General features: G+C 50.7%; 9 protein-coding genes across 9 annotated transcripts; 7 read left to right on the top strand and 2 right to left on the bottom strand.

Annotated features, from left to right (window-relative positions):
- Positions 1–293: 293 nt before the first annotated feature.
- Positions 294–1757, top strand: N7533_009201 (uncharacterized protein; the record flags this gene model as incomplete). The annotated part of the gene is made up of 1 exon (XM_057105851.1): positions 294–1757. One exon carries the CDS (start codon positions 294–296, stop codon positions 1755–1757), a length of 1464 nt encoding a protein of 487 aa, XP_056957300.1.
- Positions 1758–2465: 708 nt separating this feature from the next.
- Positions 2466–6767, bottom strand: N7533_009200 (ubiquitin-specific protease UBP2; the record flags this gene model as incomplete). The annotated part of the gene is made up of 10 exons (XM_057105850.1): positions 2466–2890; positions 2946–3099; positions 3158–3578; positions 3634–4273; positions 4331–4868; positions 4928–5016; positions 5087–5586; positions 5635–5843; positions 5900–6678; positions 6746–6767. 10 exons carry the CDS (start codon positions 6765–6767, stop codon positions 2466–2468), a joined length of 3777 nt encoding a protein of 1258 aa, XP_056957299.1.
- Positions 6768–7119: 352 nt separating this feature from the next.
- On the top strand, positions 7120–8080 carry N7533_009199 (Tim17/Tim22/Tim23/Pmp24 family protein; the record flags this gene model as incomplete). Its single annotated transcript, XM_057105849.1, has 4 exons — positions 7120–7453; positions 7520–7639; positions 7719–7910; positions 7986–8080. The coding sequence occupies 4 exons, from the start codon at positions 7120–7122 to the stop codon at positions 8078–8080; spliced, it is 741 nt and encodes a 246-aa protein (XP_056957298.1).
- A 1908-nt stretch (positions 8081–9988) lies between these two features.
- N7533_009198 (SLM1 family PH domain-containing protein) lies at positions 9989–12673 on the top strand (the record flags this gene model as incomplete). The annotated part of the gene is made up of 4 exons (XM_057105848.1): positions 9989–10514; positions 10577–11064; positions 11121–11458; positions 11515–12673. 4 exons carry the CDS (start codon positions 9989–9991, stop codon positions 12671–12673), a joined length of 2511 nt encoding a protein of 836 aa, XP_056957297.1.
- Positions 12674–13959: 1286 nt separating this feature from the next.
- Positions 13960–14633, top strand: N7533_009197 (uncharacterized protein; the record flags this gene model as incomplete). Its single annotated transcript, XM_057105847.1, has 3 exons — positions 13960–13963; positions 14306–14328; positions 14427–14633. The coding sequence occupies 3 exons, from the start codon at positions 13960–13962 to the stop codon at positions 14631–14633; spliced, it is 234 nt and encodes a 77-aa protein (XP_056957296.1).
- Positions 14634–14913: 280 nt separating this feature from the next.
- Positions 14914–17078, top strand: N7533_009196 (uncharacterized protein; the record flags this gene model as incomplete). The annotated part of the gene is made up of 7 exons (XM_057105846.1): positions 14914–15325; positions 15398–15450; positions 15592–15599; positions 15655–15748; positions 15804–16005; positions 16163–16635; positions 16704–17078. The coding sequence occupies 7 exons, from the start codon at positions 14914–14916 to the stop codon at positions 17076–17078; spliced, it is 1617 nt and encodes a 538-aa protein (XP_056957295.1).
- A 127-nt stretch (positions 17079–17205) lies between these two features.
- On the top strand, positions 17206–18367 carry N7533_009195 (uncharacterized protein; the record flags this gene model as incomplete). The annotated part of the gene is made up of 3 exons (XM_057105845.1): positions 17206–17223; positions 17383–17925; positions 18035–18367. 3 exons carry the CDS (start codon positions 17206–17208, stop codon positions 18365–18367), a joined length of 894 nt encoding a protein of 297 aa, XP_056957294.1.
- A 406-nt stretch (positions 18368–18773) lies between these two features.
- Positions 18774–19900, top strand: N7533_009194 (sodium:calcium antiporter; the record flags this gene model as incomplete). Its single annotated transcript, XM_057105844.1, has 2 exons — positions 18774–18941; positions 19001–19900. The coding sequence occupies 2 exons, from the start codon at positions 18774–18776 to the stop codon at positions 19898–19900; spliced, it is 1068 nt and encodes a 355-aa protein (XP_056957293.1).
- A 242-nt stretch (positions 19901–20142) lies between these two features.
- Positions 20143–21622, bottom strand: N7533_009193 (FAD-binding oxidoreductase; the record flags this gene model as incomplete). The annotated part of the gene is made up of 2 exons (XM_057105843.1): positions 20143–21141; positions 21206–21622. The coding sequence occupies 2 exons, from the start codon at positions 21620–21622 to the stop codon at positions 20143–20145; spliced, it is 1416 nt and encodes a 471-aa protein (XP_056957292.1).
- Positions 21623–22005: the final 383 nt, after the last annotated feature.

Genomic DNA, 22005 nt, shown 5'->3' with positions numbered 1-22005 from the left:
TTTGATTCAATGTGCTCCAGGGCTGGAGTGTGCTAGAACTACTACAAATTGTGAACGGAGCCCTGGAGATCCCTATATAACCTGAAGTCATTCCCCTCGAACCTTGGAAGTTTCTCTTCTCTTCTTCATCCTCTCTTCACCATTCACACCTAGTATCTAACTTTTGTTCAACAACTTGAACAACCCAAGAAGTATTTGTCCATCATTACCCCCTCTCAATCACCATCCCCTCTTGACATCCCCACTGTATCCTCGTATCTCTAAAAAATCATTTCAATAGTACACTCTTAAAAATGGCCCAATCAGATAATCCTTTGGCTCCCCGAGTAGACGGATGGGTAGAAAAGACTATCAAAAATTTTCAAGCTGGCCAAACCACGTTTTCTGACCGAGAGATTTTTGAAGTCGACCAATACTGCTACAAGCTCTCTGAAAATTTTCAGATACCTGAGCCTGTGTACCAGGCATTTGTTAGGGATAGGGCATACCCTTATGCCACCGATGCTACTAAGCAGTCCCTTCCAGAAGAACTTCTCAAGGAAAGATCAGACCCGGACGTGGTGAAGAGGCAGTTGAAGACACTGATTGACGATGGGGCCTTGGAGAAATTGAGAATCGCTGTCAATGTCAACCAGAAGAAAATGCACGAGCCTCGATATGCCGATGCCCTCCCAAAGGTTGCTAGTCAGGATTGGGGAATGTTGCGCGGTGGTAATCGAATGCTGCCATCATTCAAAAGCATCCCCTCTACTGGCGAATGCAACAAATTTGGGCAAGCAAAACCTGCGAAGCTTCTTCCTTCCAAACTGAATCGCACCACGACACTGACCCCAGCCGGCATCAGGAGAATTATGGTCGACGGGTTGACCGATTTGACGAGAACCCACGACGAGGTCTTCTACGCTGCTGGTGCTCATAAAGGATGCCTCAAGCCAGCTTATATCTGGACTGCGCTGGAAAAGGACAACATGGGAAAGATGTACCTTTCTGATGCAGTTCTAGATAAGCATTGCCCACTCTGGAGAATCATTCTCGCCTACGGGGGGAATCTCAAGGCATTTGATGACGGCAGCCCCTCAGTCTACATCCCGACCAGCCAAAACCCAAGCCCAATGATCAAATCGGAAGATACAGCCCTAAAAGGCGAAGGGGGTGAAGAGCCCCTAGAGCTGACTGCCCTTGTTCAGAAAATGTTCCTGGAATTCAAGGAGAAGGAGGCCAGAGACAAGGACAGGGAAATGAAAGAGCCCACATTCTCCACAACCGAAGTGTCTTCTGAGCTGTCCACTAAAGACAGAGAGTCCGCAGATACCAATGAAACTTCCGCTGATCAGAGCTGCGAAGAGGAAAATAGCGATGAAGCGACGAACTCAAATCTCCAATCGAGAGCTCATTTCCCAACCAACGAACAAAATGGAGATGATGCAAATCTTGATGCAGATCTCGGTGCAGCTGAAGAGGCCCGAGACACTGGTATGGACAATGGCTCGTCTATCCCTCTTTCAAGTGATGAACGAGCCGCAAATACCGCAGATAGTGGAAATACTCCTCTTTCTCAGACTCAAGATGTCGAACTGGTGGAGAACAGTGCACCAGAAGAGATGACTCCGAATACTGCCCCGAATACTGATCTGGCAGTGAAAACCAGCCCAAACAAGCGGTCTAATGAAGGCTCGCCTCAGCCTCCGAGAAAAAGGACCTGTGGATCTGGCAGAGATAAAAGGGCAAAGAACTCTACCAACGAGCAACAGAGCTGAGGCAGGAAGGCCGTGATGGAAACATCCCGATACGCCCCCGTCCACGGAGTCTAATTTTGCTATCTCTTACCTTGTGGACTCCGCCATGTCTTTGAAGTTCTTTTCTTTCTCAGACTTGCTATCAATATTGCTCTTAGCTCTTAGCTTTTATTTTAACGTCTACTCAGAGATTGCTCTAATTGAATAAATTTGCTAATCCATTCTTCGAAATATCTCTCCTCTTTCCTTGGTGCCCATGTGTTTCAAACCGAATTCTTTCAATATTTACTTGATCGTGAATATCAACTATGATTCGCCCACCTGGACACCACCTGCGTAGAGATAACTCATTGGTGATACCAAGGAAACTGATCAAGACTACAGCTGCCAGCTTTTTGGTCTGCCTCAGGTGTGTTTACATAATCCGAGAAACTGGAATAATCTGAAAGTTCTTCGTTCATGGTATCTTTCATTATGTACACAGGCATACATGTATTCTTGACGTTAATGCTTGACATGAAGGATTGGACATCGTACGGTCATATAAGAAATAGAGAGTTGGTAGTTATGCGAACATGTTATCCTTCGCATGCCTTGATAAACATTGAAAGTGAATTGAGCGCTCCAAAATGTACTCGGATGGTGTCATATCTACCAATATCCATCCACATTGCGTCGATAACGGCCACGATGATCATAGTAGTCATGGACGACCCACGTCAAAGATTCCTAATCGGTCGACTGGTCCATAGGCACGTCTTCTTGGGGAGAGGCCTTTGTGGGTTGAACAGCGCCTGCGAGGTTGGCGTCGCTACTCTGCACATCGGGCATCGGCTCAGCGAGGTCACGGCAAACCGGATCGACTAAACGATCTCTCATTCTGTCGTTGATATAGACAAGGAAGTACGGGGTGGGCGGGTTGGCGGGATCGTTATTCTTGAATATCTCATCCAGGTTCTGGACCTCGGTCACATACTCGTCGTTATACTTGCGCCAAATGTCACGGTTGAAATCGTAGATATAGATCCAGTAGTGACCGAAAGAAACAGACCCACGGTGCACAAAAACTGCGTATAACCGGTAAGGAAGGTTCTTATATTCGGCAAATTGATTCGAGATCTGTGTCTGTATGGTCTCAATCTCGGTGTTGAGGACTGATGGACGATTAGCAAGTGGTAGGCACCAGGAGGTTTCGACGTCTATGCTTACCTTGAAGCTCGGCCTCTGCGGCTTGAGCGAGCTGGTCAATCTCATTGCTAAGTGACTCGTTGGTGTCAAAATTTCCTTCTTCCTCCCACGGCAGCTCTCGAAGTACATCTCTAGTGCCCCGAAGCAGCTGCGCCAGATCTTGGCCATCGTTTTCCTAATTATTGGTTAGCTCATCGATGACCGCTATATAAAAGTGTTTCGGGGGGCAATACCTGTTTCCTCATGAGCTCTAGCTTGCGTTCCTCACACCTTTTGAGAGCTTTCTTGAGTTCCCAGCCTTGGCGGCGTTTGTTTACAATCTCTGGCTTCTGGGTATCCATGTATCGATCCATGTAGATAGTCTCTATAAGCCCGAGATGATTTGTCGATTTGAAAGAGCTCTTCTTGACCGGGTCGAACTGGACGCGCTGGACTTGAATTTGCAGAATGGGAGGAAGTCGGGTGATCGAGCCAAATTGTTCAGCCACGGAGTTCTCAACGCTGATGTTTTGAGCATCAAAAGCGCCGTCGAGGGCGGAGTAGATATCTCGCGAACCATGCGCCACATCGACCTTGATATCGCACCATCTTTCCTCTTTAGATCGGGTACCAGCTTGAGTAGAAATGTAGGATCGACTTTCACCGTAGAACAAGCTAACATTTTATTAGTATCCAGGCCTGGGGAATACGAGGGTCGGAGAGAACGCACTCTTTGATTTGGTCCACCTGCTCACCGTCACTGGCCACGCTTCGCGGTTTGATAGCGCACTGACTTTGGAAGAGAACATTGTTGATCACTTCCGTAACATCCTGCTGCGCACCGATTTCTACCTCTTCGAGCAACTGTCTCTGACGATCGACTTCGACGACAGGCCTTGGGGGAACGGGTGGTGGTCGGCTGGGATGTTCGGGCGTGGACGAAGCAGGGTCACCGGCCTCAATCTTCACATAACCCTCGGCTTCAGAAAGTACCTTTTCGGATTGGGTTTGCTCATTTTCTTCGACAGCAGAATGCGAAGGTGGTGCAGGGTCGTTGTTCTCGGATACCAACGTTGCTTCACTGTCCGCATCACTCCCACCTGTTGTAGGCCCCTGCTGGTCAGAACCTAAGCTCACGAGCTGCTCGTTCTTCATCTCGACGATGGGCTGAGGAGGCCCAAGTGGCCCCAGAATAGGTGCCCCGGCAATTTCCCCCAGTGTTTGGGGTTTGGATATTGTTGACCTTCGACGAATTGCTTCCTCGTTGCCAGGGCTGATCAGAGTCAGCCTAGCAAGTTCGCGAGTAGGAGCCACGCAAGACTGTGACGAGGTGGTCATATTCTGGAATAATGTTCGAAGCTCCCCGAGGACTGTAACTTAAATTAGCTTCATGTCGAGACTGCTAGACATCGCCGTGAGAAACATACATGTGAGCGATCGTTGGACTTCTTTTCCGGTCACCTTACGCGAGCCAACCTTCTTCTTTGCCAATCCTGCGACGTCGTTCAAATCCATTTGGTATTTTTCGATGTCAAGGACCATGTCTCGGAAGGGGCGAACAGAGAAATAAAACTGAAGGAGGCTGTTGAGGTAGCAGGTGTTGCCGATATTCTGCAAGCCAACGGGCCATTCTGCCAGGTTCTGATTGACATCAGAGGAGATACCAGCCATGCCTTTGAGCAATTGGCTATCCATCTCTTTAGCGATTACACTCAATGCACGGTTGTAAAGTTCGGCTTGGTCGGGACTGTCATCGATGCAGATTGTATAGGCCGCCATGACCGCCTCTTCATCTGCAGTTCTGTCTGGGATTTGGAGTAAGCGGTACGCATCTCCAATGTCCATTTCACCTGAAACGGTTTCGCCTGTATTAAGAAAATGGTTCAACCCGATTGATTTGCGAGATTCCGCAATAAGCTTGACAGCCCGGTCGGCCGTATCCTTACATGACGGGCTGTCACCGATCTACAGAAAACGATCCACTCTTAGTATCCTCGCAATATAGTCCTGTTTGAGGTTCATACCTTTGCCGTATACATTGTGATAATAAAATCATCAGGGGTTTTATCATCAACTCCAAGGAAGACTTGGGCTTGCTCGACAGTGGAAACGCCTGCTCATTATGATCAGCAATCTTTTGATATCCAATAACGATCAGGACCCCCCGGGACTAAAAGACTTACGATCCTCTGAAGCAGCTTTGATGCGTTCGCTGCCTCTGCTATTCCCGATCCGCCACAGCTGCTGTCGTGCTTCGGTTTCATGAGCAGTCGAGCTCAGAAAGGCGTAAAACTTCCCTATGATGGTGTCTTCCGTGATGTTTGGATCATCATGCCAGAGCCCAAAATATTTATATGCTTCGATTACGTCGTCGTTTGTGTATTTGCCTTCCGCATAGGCCACCTGCGCTGCATGGTCGATGATCTCCCAGTCCTGGCCACGCCGTAAAGTGCCAATAGCCTTGAGCGATTCCAAATACAGTGATGATCGGGCCGGATCTACAGAGATTTGACGGTTGTAGGCTTCCACGATCAACGAAGCATCCATATCTTCGACGGCCCCAAGATCCTCGTAAAACCTTTGGAGAAAAAGCTTGTCAGTTATGCTCACACTTATGATTGTGTGGGGACGACGAACGGGGCAGGTGGCATGTCGAAAGTGCTTGCTTGGAGAGATTTCGGGTCTGGTTGATCAGTCAGCCGTAGGCTTCTCGACTCATAAAAGAGAGTACAAACAGTCTGCTGCCTCTAAAGCATGGAGGATATCGTTTGAGGATGACGGGGGGAGTTGGATTTGCACAGCTCGTTTCTCCGAGTTAGGTCGATTATGTATCAGGGCTTGCAGTTCAAGTATAGCGTCGTCAAGGAAGATGGAGAGGTCGTTTTGGTAAGGCTTCATCGGTTCTTGCTCCGGCTTCGGAGGCTGCCATGCGCCATTTTCCTAGATACGGTTTTAGCAGATGGGCATCTTTTGGGACCACGAGATAATAATCATACGAGGTAGGTGAAGCCCAAAAACTCCAACACTTCCCTGCAGGGAGCACCCTTAAGGCCATAGGCGAGGATGAACCGCTTGTTAATAGCAGATATGTCCTTGTTAAGCTCTTTGTTATGTAGGGAGTTATTGAGATAGATGCGAAGATTATCTAACACGGTTATTGGCAGAGGACCAGTCATTCCCTCGAGGCGGTCCGGGTTCGCTGCGATCGCCTCGTCAGCTCGTTGGCGAATCACATCGACATTTGTCAGCATTTGAACAAATTTCGGGTTTAATAGTGGTGATAGTATTCGGAGTGACACCATAGCTGAGCACGAGAGGTGGGAGCATTGAAAGTGGTATGTCTCGGCCACTTGCCCGGTGCTGGTCACCTCCTCAACCGACGTGCTACCTCTCTGTCTCCCGGATTTATAGACCAAGTGATGGATGTGATCTCCTTTCTGGGATCGTGTGAATGAGCTTCCAGCGTTGTTGTGGTTGACTACCAGCTGCAGATGGTAACGGCATTTGGAGCACATGGCGGAAACCTTCGAGGACGTCCCAGGTCTGTGTTGCTGGTCCGTCCACGCCAGGAAAGTTTGGTTCGATTTGGACACATAGTCATGTTTGCATGCGTCAGGCGAGATGAATGCGTAGCGTTTGTCTGTTTTATCGGAATAGACGGGGGGGTGTCTCTGAAAGTAAGTTGAGACCGGTGTCGGGAGGGTGCTCTGGATCGTATAACTGGATGTCCTCAGCGAGCCGGGGGGGCCAGTTTGCCTATATGGGGGGGTAGAAACTACATGTTAGCATTCGTAACATTTATCCATCATTGTAGTAGGTGTCAGATTGTGCTTCCTACTTACCTGCCCTCTGTGGGTATGTCATGATGGAGGCAGTTGTATGATCCCGGCGTGTGCCGATGCAAACCTCTTTGGCTCAGATTTATGCAAGACCGTGGACCCAGTGAGTCAGATTCCCCATAAGAATCTTTAAAAAAGCTGCACATCCACGGCGCGCACCGGTGATGGGATGGAAACTCGTTGGTGGAGAGACAGCGGGGAGCCCACCGCACTGGGCATCAGTGGGCGCCAAGCTGTTGAAGATGCTCGGCGGAAGCTGCAATGGTGGCCTGGGGACCGTGTGAAGTGGGACTGAGATAACTTGAGTCCCTTTGGTACAAAATCCAGAAGACAAATTGTCAGAAATATATTAATCGAATGTGTTTCTGGTTTCTTTGATGTTGCTGAGTGTTGTGAACGCCCCAAGCTTCAATGGCGGTGGAGTAGGCGGTCAGCACCGCAAACCTGCCACTGAACTTGGGAACTTCGAGCACCATTTTACGATTCCGTCTCTCCCGCAGCCCATCCCTCCCACCCCAACAGACACCATGGCGCACCACGCTGAGGATGACAGCTATCACCCAAAGGATGCGATCTCGACCGCAATCAAGGCTCTGACCATCACCGGTGGTATCGGCTTTATTGGAGCCGCTGCCCAGGTCACTATGCATAAGCAGAACATGAGCCCTCTCGCCGTCTTTACTCGATTTGGAGGCACCATTACCATGCTCGGTACGAGATATATCGAATAATCAATCGCCATTTTCGACCTCAGCACTGACTCTCCAATGTCTCTAGGTGGAATGGGTGGCACATACGCCTTCGTGAGGGCTGCATCGGCCAACTTGCGCGAGAAGGATGACCCTTGGAACACCGCGGTGGCTGGCTTCTCTGCCGGTGCTCTGCTGGGCCTGCGAGGTGAGCATTCTTCCATGATTGGAGAAATCTTTAATTGTTTTCCAACGCGAATGATTATACTAATCTCGGTCCTCCTCAGCCCGCACTTTCCCCGCTGTTCTCGGCTACGGTGCTGCCACTGCCACTCTGATGGCCGCCTTCGACTACACCGAAGGATTTTACGGATACTCGAAGAATAAGGATGAGGATGAATTTGAGCGCCGCCAGAAGCTGCGCAAGGCTTACCAGACTCCCGCTGAGCAGACTTTCGCGGAGCTGGGTGAGGGACGTGGTGCGTCAATTTCCCCATGGGTTCTCAGACACTACTCCAGATTGAACGGATCGGCTAACCCCATGATTTTTCCAGGCATTTACGGCCCCAACTACGAGGAGCGCCGCCGGGAGCGGATCAAGGAGGCATATGGTATTGAGGTTCCCACATCCCCAGTTCCTGCATCATAAAATATTCCCCCTTTCCCTTGATGCCGTGATCTTGCCACTGTCTTTCCGAATTGCGTTGTGTAAATTATCCCCTTCTACATCATGTTCTCCAGCATGCCGGACACGTCCAATCCGATCGAGTTTCTTCTGTTTGAATTGATATCCAATTATTGTGACGTAGATTGGGAGACCGGTGCGCCAGTATGTCCCGGCGTAAAATGATCGATTACAGACCACTCGTCAATCATGCGTAGCGCAAAGATGAGGGGAATATAATTATGCAGCGGGAAATCAACTTAATTGGAAGCGCAACGATCAATTGGAGAGCCTAGTGCTCCTTCAAGTTGATCTAGAGTGCAGTTGGCACCTGTCGGTGGAGTGCGGAGGGGTTCTTTCCCGACGGCCAATGACGGGCCGGCTATATCCAACATCACTCTTACCACCACTTCCATCGTTCTAGCAAGACCCTTCGTTCTACTGGCCACTCATCAGTGCAACTCGTGCTGCGAGTCCCACGATGATTCAGCCCTATGGTGAAGTTGGCACTGTGGTACGTCTTTGCCGCCACAGTGCATACTAGCTGGGATACCTCAGTCATCGATCATGTCATTGCCAAGGACCATCGCTGAAATGCAACTCAACAAGACCACGGATTCCCGAATGAAGATCTCCCTTCCCCCGATATCACATTCTGCCTCGAAATCCAGAAGTGGTCACCATGGAACTGGTTCACGATGAGGAGCCATGACCCTGGCCGAGCTTTATCGGAGAACAATTCCAAATCCCACGGGCCTCTAGGATGGCTCAAAGCGGGCAAACCCCCACAGCATTGGAGCATCGTCAGATGTTCTTCCAAGGTTTCCATGCTTCTTCGGAAGCCTCGGGGACGGGTATCCACGTTCTGTGCCCTGTAAGGGGGATGGGAGAGGGGCAGGTCAATCTTCCGTATAGATTTGCATGAGCTTCGATATCGATCGGATCCCGACGTCATCAATCCATCAGCGATCAGGGGTGATTTGTTCTGTGCTGAGCCACAGATCGCGTGGATCAAACTCATTTCCCAAGTGCTAGTGCCAGGGCCGAACTCGTTTACGGATCTAATTATGTTAAGTAAGTTTAGAGGGGGGGGGCGGAGCCACTGTCGTCAGCCACGCCTTGGAGCAGGCAGCCAGATAGTCGGGTATACAAAAAGGGGGGGGGAGGTTTGAAATAGGAGAGGAAAAAAGGAGATGCCCAAAAAGGGATCATATGAGAAGTCATCCACGACTACCACGTCTACCACAATATCTCGCCGGCGCTCAATTCCGAGAGAGTGCAGTACGTCAACCACATCCAGGATCTCAAAGATTTAACTTCATATTCCCCCTCTTTCGAGCCGGCACTCCCGTGAAGTGGTGTACAACGGGCTTTAGGCGTCATCACTCTCTTTCTCTTTACCCCCGATCGAAGTCTTTTGCCCCCCCCTTTTCCCCTCGTAGACGTCATCCATCATTTTCATTATTATTACCTTAAGGTATTACATATCTGCACCCCGCCACCTTGAAGTCCAAAGGAGCTCAATTTCCTGTAGGATAGGATTAAGATTTCTCTTCATCTTGTCCTCCCCCTCGATCTATCGATAGTCTACAGTGTGGAGCATTGCGAATTGATGATCTTGCTTTCTTCAACCCTGTTCGACGAATTTAACCCCCCGCAAACCCGGCCAGACCCTCCGTTCGCCTGGTAACCAAAAACCGCGCCATCCCATCCTAGGCCGTTCTAGTACTACTCCTTATCCTGACGCCTTTGCTTTCCTTTCTTCCTTTCTTTTTCCCTTCTTTTTCTTTTTGGTGAACTTGGAAAACCTTCCTCTTCTCATTCTCTCCTATCACCTCCACATAACCACGTTCCTGAACCTCTCTACCTCTCTCCGCTTCCGCTTTTATCACCATGGCGATGGCCGCGCGGCCACAGACGCCCGTGCAGGATGCATACTCGATCCCGCAACCCAGTGACCCCGGCCTTTTGAGTCGCGGCTACGGCACCCTTCGTTCCTCCTCCCGACCCAGTTCCTATGCCGGTACCGGTTCGGCCTTTCACTACGGCCCTCTCGACCAGACGATAACGCATAACCCCCGTTTCAGGGAGGAGTTCGACGCCGCCAGTCACCGCAGCTCGGTCGTGCTCGACGGCCCCGCCTCCACCCTTCAGCGCTCGGCGTCGCAAATGTCCCACGCTCGATCGCCGACCCCATCCCGTTCGGGAACTCTGCGCAAAAAGGCTTCCTTGAGCAAGAAGGGGAGTTTGCGGCGCAACGGAAGTCGGCGATCATTGCGTGCGGGGAGTGTCAAAAGTCTCAGTTTGGGCGACCGCGAGAAATATAATGCCGATGGCTCAGAAGATGTTAACAGCGCGTTCTTGGTTCCCATACCGACCACAGGAAACCCGACGGAGGTGCTTGCGAACCGCTTTCAAGGTATGACCCATGGCAGTGCCCACCCACGCTTGCGATCGGCGCTAACTATTAGGATCGCGCAGCTTGGCGGAAGATCCTCAAGGACCTGATCGTCTTCTTCAAGGAAGTGCAGAAATCCTACGAAACTCGCTCCAAGTTATTCCTATCTGCCTCTCATGTGATGAACAACCAGTCGCTCCCCCCGTCATTCCTACAGTCGGGTGGTCTCGCCGATGCTACCGAGGTTCTACAAAACTTCCATCGCCAGGGATATACTGAGGCCAACAAGGCCGTCGAGGTGGAAATCGAAGTGATCAGTCAACTGACGGGCCTCCGAAGCGACCTCCAGAAAAAGACCAAGGAGATCAAGAGCCTTTCAGGGGATTTTAAGAACACGGTCGAGAAGGAGATTGATGGTACGCGCAAGGCCGTGCGTCATTTGCATGAATCCCTGGGACTAGTAGACACCGATCCCTCTGCTACCTCCGGCAAAGGTGACCCATTCTTGATGCGCCTGAATGTCGAAAAGCAAGTAGAGAAACAGATTGAAGAGGAAAATTACCTTCATCGGGTTCGTGGTCTTGATTCGTCCAAATATATCGCTAGCCGAACTAATCATATCTATAGGCATTTCTGAATCTAGAAAGTTCCGGGCGTGAACTCGAATCGATTGTTGTTAGCGAGATCCAAAAGGCCTACAACGCGTACGCCAGCATCCTCAAGCGCGAGGCTGATGAGGCGTATGACACGGTGGATAAACTGCGGGCCGGCCCGATTTCAATGCCCCAGGATCACGAGTGGAACGCATTTGTCGCCAACACCGATGAGCTGGTCGACCCGCGAATTCCGCTGCGAAACGTGGAGAGTATCACTTACTCTGGTAAGGATCACCCGGCTGCTGCCGAGGTTCGAGCTGGCATGCTGGAGCGCAAGAGCAAATATCTCAAGAGCTATACCCCGGGCTGGTAAGATCCCCCATCACTACAAAGATTGCGGCGATTCATGGCTAACTTTCATCAAGGTATGTTCTATCGCCGACTCATCTTCACGAATTCAAGTCCGCGGACCGTGTCGCCTGGCAGACTCCAGTCATGTCACTGTATCTGCCCGAGCAGAAGCTGGGATCACACTCCCAGGAAGACTCCAGCTCTCACAAGTTTATGCTCAAGGGTCGTCAAACTGGTGCCATGCATCGTGGTCACTCATGGGTATTCCGTGCTGAATCCCACGAGACTATGATGTCCTGGTTCGAAGATATCGAGAGCTTGATCAACAAGACTGGCGAAGCACGCGATGCCTTTGTTCGAAAGGCCTCTATCCGTCAACGACACGTGCGTAGCATCAGCGGAATGTCTACCAACAGCGAGGTGATGGAGGATGATGAAGCCGACCGCACTCCGTATTCAGCGGAGTCGGTGGTTCTGGCCAACGGTCAGGAGCGGCCCATGTCCGCCACCCGCCAGCCCGGTGGGGCATTCCCGAGTGATGTTCAAATTGATCGGCATCTCCAGGCGCCTCTTTCCCCATCGAGCGGTGATAGTTCGGCTGGGCGTGAGATGATCGCCGCAGCAGGGGCCATTCCGGACGGTACTACCGCGGGTCCTTCGCGATACTACACGGGCTACGATGCTAGTAATGGATCCCAGCGGGGGACAAACGAAAGCCCCGCATCTCGGTCCCGCATGAGCCGTCATGACAGTTACTACGGCGATTGGATTGGACCTACTACTGTTGTTGGCCAACAGAAGAAGAGTCAGCTGTCGGAGGCGGCCCATGCAGATGATCGAGAGATTCGGTCGGATGGAGACCATAACTCCATTGTCGCCATGTCTGGCGTGGTTGGAGCGCCAGACCGCCGTGACCACTCGGCTCCGGCACAGGTGGCTCGTCGCGAGAGTGTCTCCACGGCGCCTACAAACACCAATGTCACCGACTACACAAATAATACCCTCGCGACTTCAGTCGATGATACGCAAGAATCGAAGACCGCCGGGATTGTGGCCGTTGACTCGGCCCCCTTCAGCGGTTTCGAAGATGGGTATGCTGACAGGAGTGTCATGAACGGCGCCGGGGGCACCGCGAAGACTGGGCCTTACTTGTCGCGTCCGAAGCAGGATAGTGTGGTGGCGATTGACATGAAGATTCCTGGTCGCTACCCACCAACCAATGTGGCCGCATGATCTTTGTTAACTATGTCACCTATATTTTCTGTCATTCCCCCCTGCCGCATTTTTTTCTTATTTCTTTCAAGTTCTCACTATCACTGTTTTCTTTTTTCTTGGTCTTTCCAAAGGTTGCTTCTTGCTTCCAACATTATCCTCCCCCCCACTTTGACTATGACCACATCCGCTGTACAGCTTACCACTCTCCCACCCTCCTCTACAATACGACCTAGATCACTTTGAGGCGTTTGGGTCTTTTTGTCCTGGGTTCGAGGCGCAACTGGGTCCTTGACTTGAATTTTGATTCCCCGGGTGTTGAGCATCCGCGCCCTCGTTTCTTAACTTCCCACCAATTTCTGTTATTTTTTTTGGGATTTTTGCTGTTCAGTTTTTGGTTTCAAGCGAAGATTTCTATGTACTCCATGGAGTGAGCAATGAATACGAGTTCGGTCCAGCCAGCATTTATTTTCATATAGGATAACCTCAAGGTTAAAGATAAGCACATACTTCAGCGAACGTTGAGGAGGTAAGGTATTGATTATCCACATGCCACATGGTGGGATCAGATCATTTCGGGAGCCGTGGGGCATGCGGATCCCGTTGTGGTGTCGGTCTAGATCCACCATGGCACCATCTAGACCGGTAGGGTATCACAACCACTTATCCTAGAGTGTCCTAAGCGGAGCTTATCGGGGAGTTGAACGAAGTACCTATGCAAGCCCAGCTTGGCCGTGGCATTTTGGTGCAAGCAGAAATTGAATACGAGCAGCCAGTCAGGCGTGCAGAAGGCTGTGACACCACAGAATCCTTTGATTACGAAGTGGGCGAGTATGGTAATTTCGAGCAGACAAAGCGACAAAGGGTCTCTATGACCTAGGTATGAAAGGGAAATGGAGGGTTTGATCGATGAACTTGGGGCTATATGTACATGATAGGTGGTCCTTTGGCCGTTTGGTTCTGATATAGTTTCTCATAGTCCGTCAATTCCATCAAGTTTCCTATAGTTCCTACGCAAAGATCGATCTACTCAACTGTCTACATCTACATCTACATCTACATACAAAGTACTTCAATCTAAATCAGGTACATACCTACTTCATCCTCTACGTCTAGTACAGCCCCGCAGAAGAGGGCGGTGGGGGAGCGATTCCGACAGATCAACCTCATGAGTATCAAACCGAAAGGGTGAAAGCCAAACCCTTACACCTTCAACCCGTTCCTGTTCCTCTCTTCTCCTCTTTCCTCCAACTTCTCCTCCTCCCACTACCGCCACGCATCTTCAGCTTGACCATCTTACATACACCATGGGTAGGTTTCCTGATTTCATTCCCTTTCCTAACCCCCTTCCCAAGTCACCGTCCCGTTTCCCAAGGTTTCCCCTCTTTCTCTTCCCATGCTCTCCCGTATTACATACTCTTGTTATACGTGACCAAGCCTTGCTCTCCTCTTCTCCCTCTCCTCTCTCAGCATTCCAGTCCTCCATCCAATCATCTTCCCCCTTCCCCCCCTCCCATTTGAATCTCCTGAGTCCTTTTCTCATTCCTTCCCCCCGCTTCCCGCTCCCTCTTCTTCCTCTCCACCATCCCCCCTTTCTTATATTCCTACATTCTATCCTTTCTTTAGCTAACCCAACTTTACCCTCACGTCTAGCCGACGTATATCGACCATATCAGGTATGTTTTCTCCTACTTTCTTTCCTTTCCTTGCATCTACCATCCTCCTTTCAATGTCCCCTATTTCCTGTTTGGTTCAATCTTCCATTCCTCTCGAGCAAATGGGAACATGCGATCGATGCGACTTCGGACGCGGCGCGGCGCCTGGTCTCGACTATCGCAAGATGGTCAGTGCGGGGAGGAGCCACCTCCAACAGGTGCCGCTGCAAACCAGCTTTGCCCAGCTTGCTTGGGAGTATATGTTTGTCCCTCCCAAAATCATGGGAAATCTCGCAACTCAATTTTTTGGGGAAATTTTGCAATAAAAAACACATAGCCATCTGTGTGTGTGTGCGCCAATTTCCCAGCAAGCTGCGCCCCCCCCTGTTTCCCCGGGGGTCCTCGAGCTTTGTTTGTCTCAGCTGGTGCAGATCACCTGACCTGGATCTCTCCGATCTCCCCGACCCGCCGTTTCTTGCTGAGACAACCCCGTTCCCACCTCACCTCCAATCTTCCATCGATCATTCCCCCCTCCCCCCTCCCTCCATTTCTCCGATTTCTTTTTCTTAATTCCAAAGTCGCGTTATCTCGCGCATCAAACCCACAATGTCCGATTACCCCGACTCTGACCGTATGATGCAGCGTGAGAGGTCTCGTTCTCCCCGTCGCCGTTCTTCCCGCAGTCCCAGACGAAGCCGTCGCTCGTACTCCCCGCGCAGCCGCTCTCGCAGCCGTGTTGATCGTGGTGACCGTGGTGACCGAGGTGATCGTGACGACTATCGCCGCAACGACCGCCGTTCGCGATCGCCTTTGAGTGCTTCTGGTGCTGCTGGACAGTCTGGCTCGCCTTACGGTGGACGCAGTGGTTACGCGCCGAAACCTTTCGAAAATCGCTCCCACAACAAAGACAATATGATGCAATCCGTTCGCGACTCCTCCCAGCAAGACCGCCGTGTCTATGTGGGCAATCTTTCCTATGATGTGAAATGGCATCATCTCAAAGACTTTATGAGACAGGGTGAGCAAGGATCGAATACATGGTTGAAGAAAGGATGTGCATGGCTGACCGTTGGCTTTTTTCGCGCAATAGCTGGAGAAGTTCTCTTTGCCGATGTGTTACTGCTTCCAAATGGAATGTCGAAGGTGGGCGCCAATACGTAGAGCGGCTGGTTCCTTTCTACTCCCTGATTCTTTTCGTGGTTTTTTTTTTTTTGCTTTCTCGTTTGGTTACCTTGCGTGGACTGTTGGGTTGACGGGCTGGGCCTGGCTGTCCGAATTATGTAGGGATGCGGGTATGTTACTATTCAATTCTACCACCAACGAGAATTCACAGCTAATACGCCATAGGATTGTGGAATACGCCACGAGGGAGCAAGCACAAAATGCTGTCAACACTCTCAGCAACCAGAACCTGATGGGTCGTCTCGTCTACGTTCGCGAGGTACGTTATGGGCTATACATTGTGCAGGAGAATCTTTGGCTAACGTTTTCCGAAGGACCGTGAGGCCGAGCCTCGATTCGTCGGTGGTCCGCCCCGTAACGACTTCGGTGGAGGTGGTGGTGGTGGCCGAGGTGGTTTCGGCGGCGGTGGTTTCGGCGGACCCCCTCCTCCCCGCCATTCCGTCTATGTGGCGAACGTTTGTTACTCCCCTATCCCCTATCTACTAAAATCGACACAGGGCTTATTAACGGATTCCTGTAGCTTCCCTTCGAGACTGCCTGGCAAGAAGTTAAGGATCTCTTCCGCGATGCTAGTAAGTCCAAAAACAAACCGATTCGACTCACGCCGAGTCGCTATTTCCTTTCCCTCGATCAATGAGCGCTTGGTAAATTGACTTTATACCTCTTTCTTTAGTCGCACAGGGTGTCACTCCAGGTCGCGATCTCCACGTCGACCTGCACTATGACCATGGACGCTTCAAGGGATCTGGTGTTGTGCACTTCGACAATGAGGGCGATGCGCAGAATGCCATTGCCATGTTCAATGGCCGGGATTGGCACAACCGTGTGCTCGAGGTTCGCCCCGATCGTTTCGCCGGTGTCCCCCGTGGAGGCTTTGGCGGCGGCGGTCGTGGTGGGTTCCCTGGACGCGGTGGGTTCGGCGGTCCTCGCGGTGGCTTTGGCGGTCCCCCTGCCTTCGGTGGTCGTGGTGGCTTCGCTGGCCGCGGCGGCTTTGGCGGTGGGTTCCGTGGTGGCTTCAATGGCCCTCCTGCCTATGGCGGCGGCGGCGGCAACAACTTCCAGGCTGGCCCTGCCACTCCCGGCAACGAGTTCACCGATGGAGTCAGTGGTGGCGGTGACAAGAACTCGGATATCTACGTCAGCAACGTAAGTTCAGTCCTTTCTACTGACGATGGGAACGCACTAACCCGCAACAGCTTCCATGGGTCACTGAGAACGGTGACTTGACCGAGCTCTTCAAGACCATTGCCCAGGTGGAGCATGCTGAGATTCAGTATCTTCCCGATGGTCGCTCCAATGGAACTGGTGTTGTCCGATTCCAAAGCGACGAGATGGCCGAGAAGGCAATTGGTAAGGATGCGGTGCTTTTATCATTGTACAGGAGCCAATTGACTAATGATGCTGCAGACACTTTCACTGGCTACCTTTATGGTCAGCGTCCCCTGGGTATCACCTTCGCCAAGCGCAATGCCCGACCGGGCCCTGAGGCTCAGGGAGATTCCGGGGATGTGATGGGTGGAATGGACCACCAGGCTCCCCAGGACCAGATGATGGAGCCAACAGGCATCACTCAGGACCAGATCATGTAATCTGTGATCCTGGCGCCCACTTCTGATTCTTGTTTCATTTCCTATTTCTCTTTCCTCTCCTATGATTCCCTTATTCCCATCTTTGTTGCACGTTGCACGTCAAAAATATCCCGATCTGCTTTAAAGAATGGATGTCTCTGCTTCTGTACTCAAGCCTAGATAGCGGCACGTGCAGATCCCGATTCAAGTGGACCGCCCTCCCTCCCGTAAATCCGTAGCTTAACCTCCGCTCCGCCTTCACTCCACCTTTTAATTTTAACTTCCTCCCATTGACACCACCACTCCATAACATAACACAATACAGCCACCATGGCCACCATGGCCACCTTACGCCTCCCCACCATCACCCGCAGGGCAGTTTCATCCCTCCAATCCCTCCGCCTGCACCAAACAACCCCCCCTCACAACCTCAACATCCCGCCTCATCCCGCGCATTCAACCACTCCGCCAACAACAACCTCACTTCCGACCCTACCACTCAACCCTCCACCCCCGCCTCCCAGACCACGAATACACAAACAGCCAAACCGCAATCCTAACCGCCGCCCTCGACCACATCCCAACCCACGGCTTCAGCCTCGAAGCCCTCACCCTCGGCGCCCGCGACGCAGGATTCCTCGACGTCTCGGTACAATTGCTCCCACGCGCGGAATTCGACCTCATCCTCTTCTGGCTCGCTTCACGGCGCGGAATTCTCCGCGCAAAGGTTGAAGAAGGTGCGCTTTTTACCCGGGTTGCGGCGGAGAGTGGGCGCGATGTGGCGGCTTTGTCGGTTGAGGAGAAGTCGAAGATTCTGGTATTGGAGCGCTTGCGAATGAATGTTGGGGTTAAGGATCAATGGCAGGACGTATGATTTTCCCTTCCTTTCTACTCTTTTCTTTTTGAGGGTCCGCGCTTTCCTTTGTGCAGAGTCCTTCGAGATGATGGAGATGAAATTCTAACGACTTCAATTACAGGCTCTGGCTCAAATGTCCCTCCTCTCGAATATCCCCATTTCCCTTACTGAACTACACGCTCTCTCGAACGATATCCTTTCCCTGGCTGGTGACTCGTCTGTTGATGGGTCGTGGTATACTAAGCGCATGGCACTGTCTGCCATCTACGCCAGTGCGGAAATTGTCATGACTCGGGACCCGACGCCTGATCTGACTGAGACAGCCGCATTTGTGAACCGCAGGTTCGAGGATAGACTCGTTTTGAAGGAGAAGGTTGAGGGCGTGGGACAATGTGTTTCGTTCTGGGGAAATACGGCCGTTGGTCTGGGGAGGAGCTGGGGATTGAAGATCTAGTGGCCGGCAAATGGGAAGAGCCCTGGTCGATTTATTTCGTCTTTCTTGGAGAAATCTTCGTGTATTTTTATTCTAGGCGTTGTCTTGCTCGAAGTCCTGGGTACTAGCAAGTAAACTTGGAAAGTGTATTCTACTTCTCTTGCCTTTTTTTTGTGAGTAGCGAAATCTAGAATCTTCTCTTCATCATTGTATATACTGAGGTGGGTAAATATTGGTTCTCACTGAAGCTATAACGTAGCTTGAAGAGCGACTGGTATCTATCTTAGTATTAACAACTTGAACTTGAATTAAATTCAACGTTTCCAAGGTTCAAGGTCAAATTAGTAAGGTTTCCCGTCAGGCAACCAGAAGCTACCCTCCGTTGGGACTGAATTAATACCAGTACCTGCAGACACCCTTCATCCCCATGGATTTTGATAGCCTCTGTTTCAACATAGCAACTTTGATTGCTGGGGTCTTTGTGCTTGACTATGGAGCAGACAAATTCCTTGACCACACGGTGATCGTTGGAAAGCAGCTCGGCATCTCGCCAACCCTTATTGCTCTCCTAACAGCAGGAGCCGAGTACGAAGAGGTAATCCCTTCTAGACTCTACATAAACCTATGGTTTCCATTTTAACAAAGTGACACCAGCTAGCTGTAGTTGTCGCAGCAGTTCTGCAACACCGCGGGCCCCTGGCCCTTGGAAACATCATGGGATCGGCTATCTCCAATATCCTCGGCGCATTCTCACTGGGCCTTCTTTGTCATCCTAGCGGCATGGCATTTGATAGTAGCGCCAATATGTATTCCGCGCTCTTGCTTTCTGTCACTACTTTATTCGTGACATTGGCGTTTTTCAACCAGCTGAATCAAGCCACTGGCTGGATGTTCATTGCCGCGTTCACAATATACCTTGTCTCCATCGCTTACGCCATCTATAATGGCATCGCGGAGGCCCCTGAATTATCGGATAGTGATAGCGGCAGTGACAGTGACGATGAAGAAAATCAAGATACTAGGGCGCCAGCTGCAGAGACTTCGCCGCTGTTGAGAAATGTGAATACCCAACAGGAGGGCGAGAACAGAAAACCGCCACGACCGCTCTATCAACATATCATCCAACTTCTCGTTGGCCTTCTTGCGCTCTCTCTATCGGGATATATTCTAGCCCACAGTGCTGGTTCCATTGCGGACTCCCTTCACCTTTCGGGTACTGTCTTCGGCTTGACGGTGATTGCTTTTGCTACGACCTTGCCAGAGAAGCTGCTTTCTGTCCTGGGCGGTCTTCGTGGACAGGGCGGGATTCTCGTTGCAACGACGGCGGGGAGTAATATCTTTCTTCTCACGCTTTGTGTTGGAGTTGTTGGTGTTGCAGGGATTCCTGTTGAGGGGGAAGATAGCTTCGTTCTTTTTGATCTGGTGGTGGTCTGGGCGTCTGCGCTGTGTTTCACGGTGGTTTGTTTTGTTGGTCCGAGTCGGATTGCTGGGCTGATACTTCTGGCTGCATATATTGGATTCTTGGTTCTTGAGTTCACTGTTTACAAACGTTGATATAATTCCTCTTTCCTCTACGGGGATAACTTGAATTCTGGTAGTACTGGCAGTATACTATCTACTGTAACTCTCTTTATACTCATCATTAGTGGCTTTTTTGAACGATGAGAGCCCTGATGTTGAACTGCACCAGGGGTTCCATTGAGGTAGTAGCGGGCAGCACTGATGGTAATATGATGAGAGCTCCTAGTAGTAGATCTCAACGTTACATTATAAAAGATATCTCGAAGGCTGTAAATTCACTCTGAGTCCCTATTCCACGGTTTCCAAAATAACCCTAATGGATCCCAAATACCACCAATTCTCTTCAGTTCTCGGATTCGTTCCTCGGTATGCAGCTCGCTCAGCGGAGTTGTAGGTCCAATATTGTTGAGGGTAGTCCTGGCCGTACCCGACGAGTCATGCTCCCTATAGATCGTCTTTATATCCTCAGCAAAGGCCGCCGCAGCCGATGCCGTATCTTCATTCCCAAACCAACTGATGATTATAGCCAACAAGCCTTTGTCACGATGATCAAAATATCTACCATGTCCTTCAGGGCTTGCGCCGATCTCCATTTGTCTCCTAGTATTGAAGCCGCTCAAGACAAGGGCGGTTCGTTTCGCGTCCTCGTGTTTGGTAGTGTACTCGAGCCATTTCTCAAAGGCACTTTTGATGGCCTCTGGATTAGTTGTTTTCATCCAGGTTGATTGGATATCTTTGAAGTCACCGTGCGTATCGAAAGGTGCAGAGGCATCATTGAGTTGAGCTACCGGCTTGAATTCTGTCTGTGCGTTGATGGCTTTTGAAACAACTTCCTCGTCAAATAGTACCGACGCAGCTTGCTCGGCTTCCTCGGCAGGGCCGTAGTATGTCGCAGTGAGAATGATCATTGGTGCCCCTGGCTTTGGTGCAGTTGGGGGAGCTCTGGCGCATATCATTACAGCAGCCAGAGATGGAGGCGGAGGCTGGAGTTTACTGAAGACTGTAGCAGCGAGGTCGATCATTGGGGCCGGGAAGATGAGTTTGCGGATAAAGACTCCATCTTGAGACAATCGGAGATCGGAAATTGGGTATATCTTCATTGTTAATGAGGTTATGACGCCAAGTCCATTTCCTGCGCCGCAGAGGGCTTGGAATAGGGCGAGGTCGTCACCCTTTGAGGAAGGGCTGAGTTGCAATATATTTCCTCCGGCGGTGATTAATCGTGCTGAAAGAACGTTGTCAATCATCATTCCGTGTAAACCGGCCATTGTTGACTAGTTGAAGCATGAGAATTAATTGTTCTTATCGCCCGGTGCTTTTGATTGTGAGAAGACTTACATTTCCTCCACCGAGGATACTCCCAACAACCCCAACTGCCTGGCTGTTAACCCAGGTTGTATAAAATCCATGGTCGGTGCACTCCTGGATCAGTTGTTTCGTGATCGCACCGCCTCCAAGGGTGACTGTTGCAGCCTGTTTATCGACATGAACCTTGTTGAATTTCTTCAGGTCAAGGTATAATGTCTTTGAAGTGATGGGGACAAACGAGCCATGTCCACCACCAGCAGGAAATACCTGAAGCCCGTTCTTACTGGCATATTCCAACACAGCCCGAATATCATCTTCTGTCTCTGGAGTGATGATTGACACTGGGTGGCCTAGAATTCCCGTGTCGGACCATCTTGAGATGGAGTGAGAAGGCGGAGCAGAGAGATCTGGGGTATGCACAGCGCAATTTAGATGGGCCAGGTCCATCTTTACTAGTAGTTGTCTTTCAAATTCTTTCTGATCAATAAGTTGTACACTGATGTTTCGAGCGGGGGATCATTTGAGTATTTATATTTTTCAAGATATGAGATGGTGTCTGATGTCAGCACGGCTGCTCCGGGGCGGTAGTGTGGATACATGCGCTTTTTTGGGTAAACGTCGGGTGTGCTAGTGTAGAAAGAAGGATGTGCTCTGCTAGTAAACTACAAACGCCCTAATCAGAGTATCATCAAGCCGGCTACCGTGACCTCCCAAATTAGAGCGAATAGCTGAAAATTGACCAGTGTTACTACTACTAGTAGGCATATATACCGGATAATGTCTGGCAATTCTTTAATATTCATGTGCAAGGCAGCCTTAGGTCCTAGATG

The sequence above is a fragment of the Penicillium manginii genome (assembly GCF_028828005.1).
Source record: "Penicillium manginii strain IBT 31320 chromosome Unknown utg000006l:1.0-4164085.0:1.0-4166146.0, whole genome shotgun sequence".
NCBI classification, from domain to species: Eukaryota; Fungi; Ascomycota; class Eurotiomycetes; order Eurotiales; family Aspergillaceae; genus Penicillium; species Penicillium manginii.
Note: the sequence above shows the minus strand (reverse complement) of the source record. Positions and strands in the feature narration are given on the sequence as shown.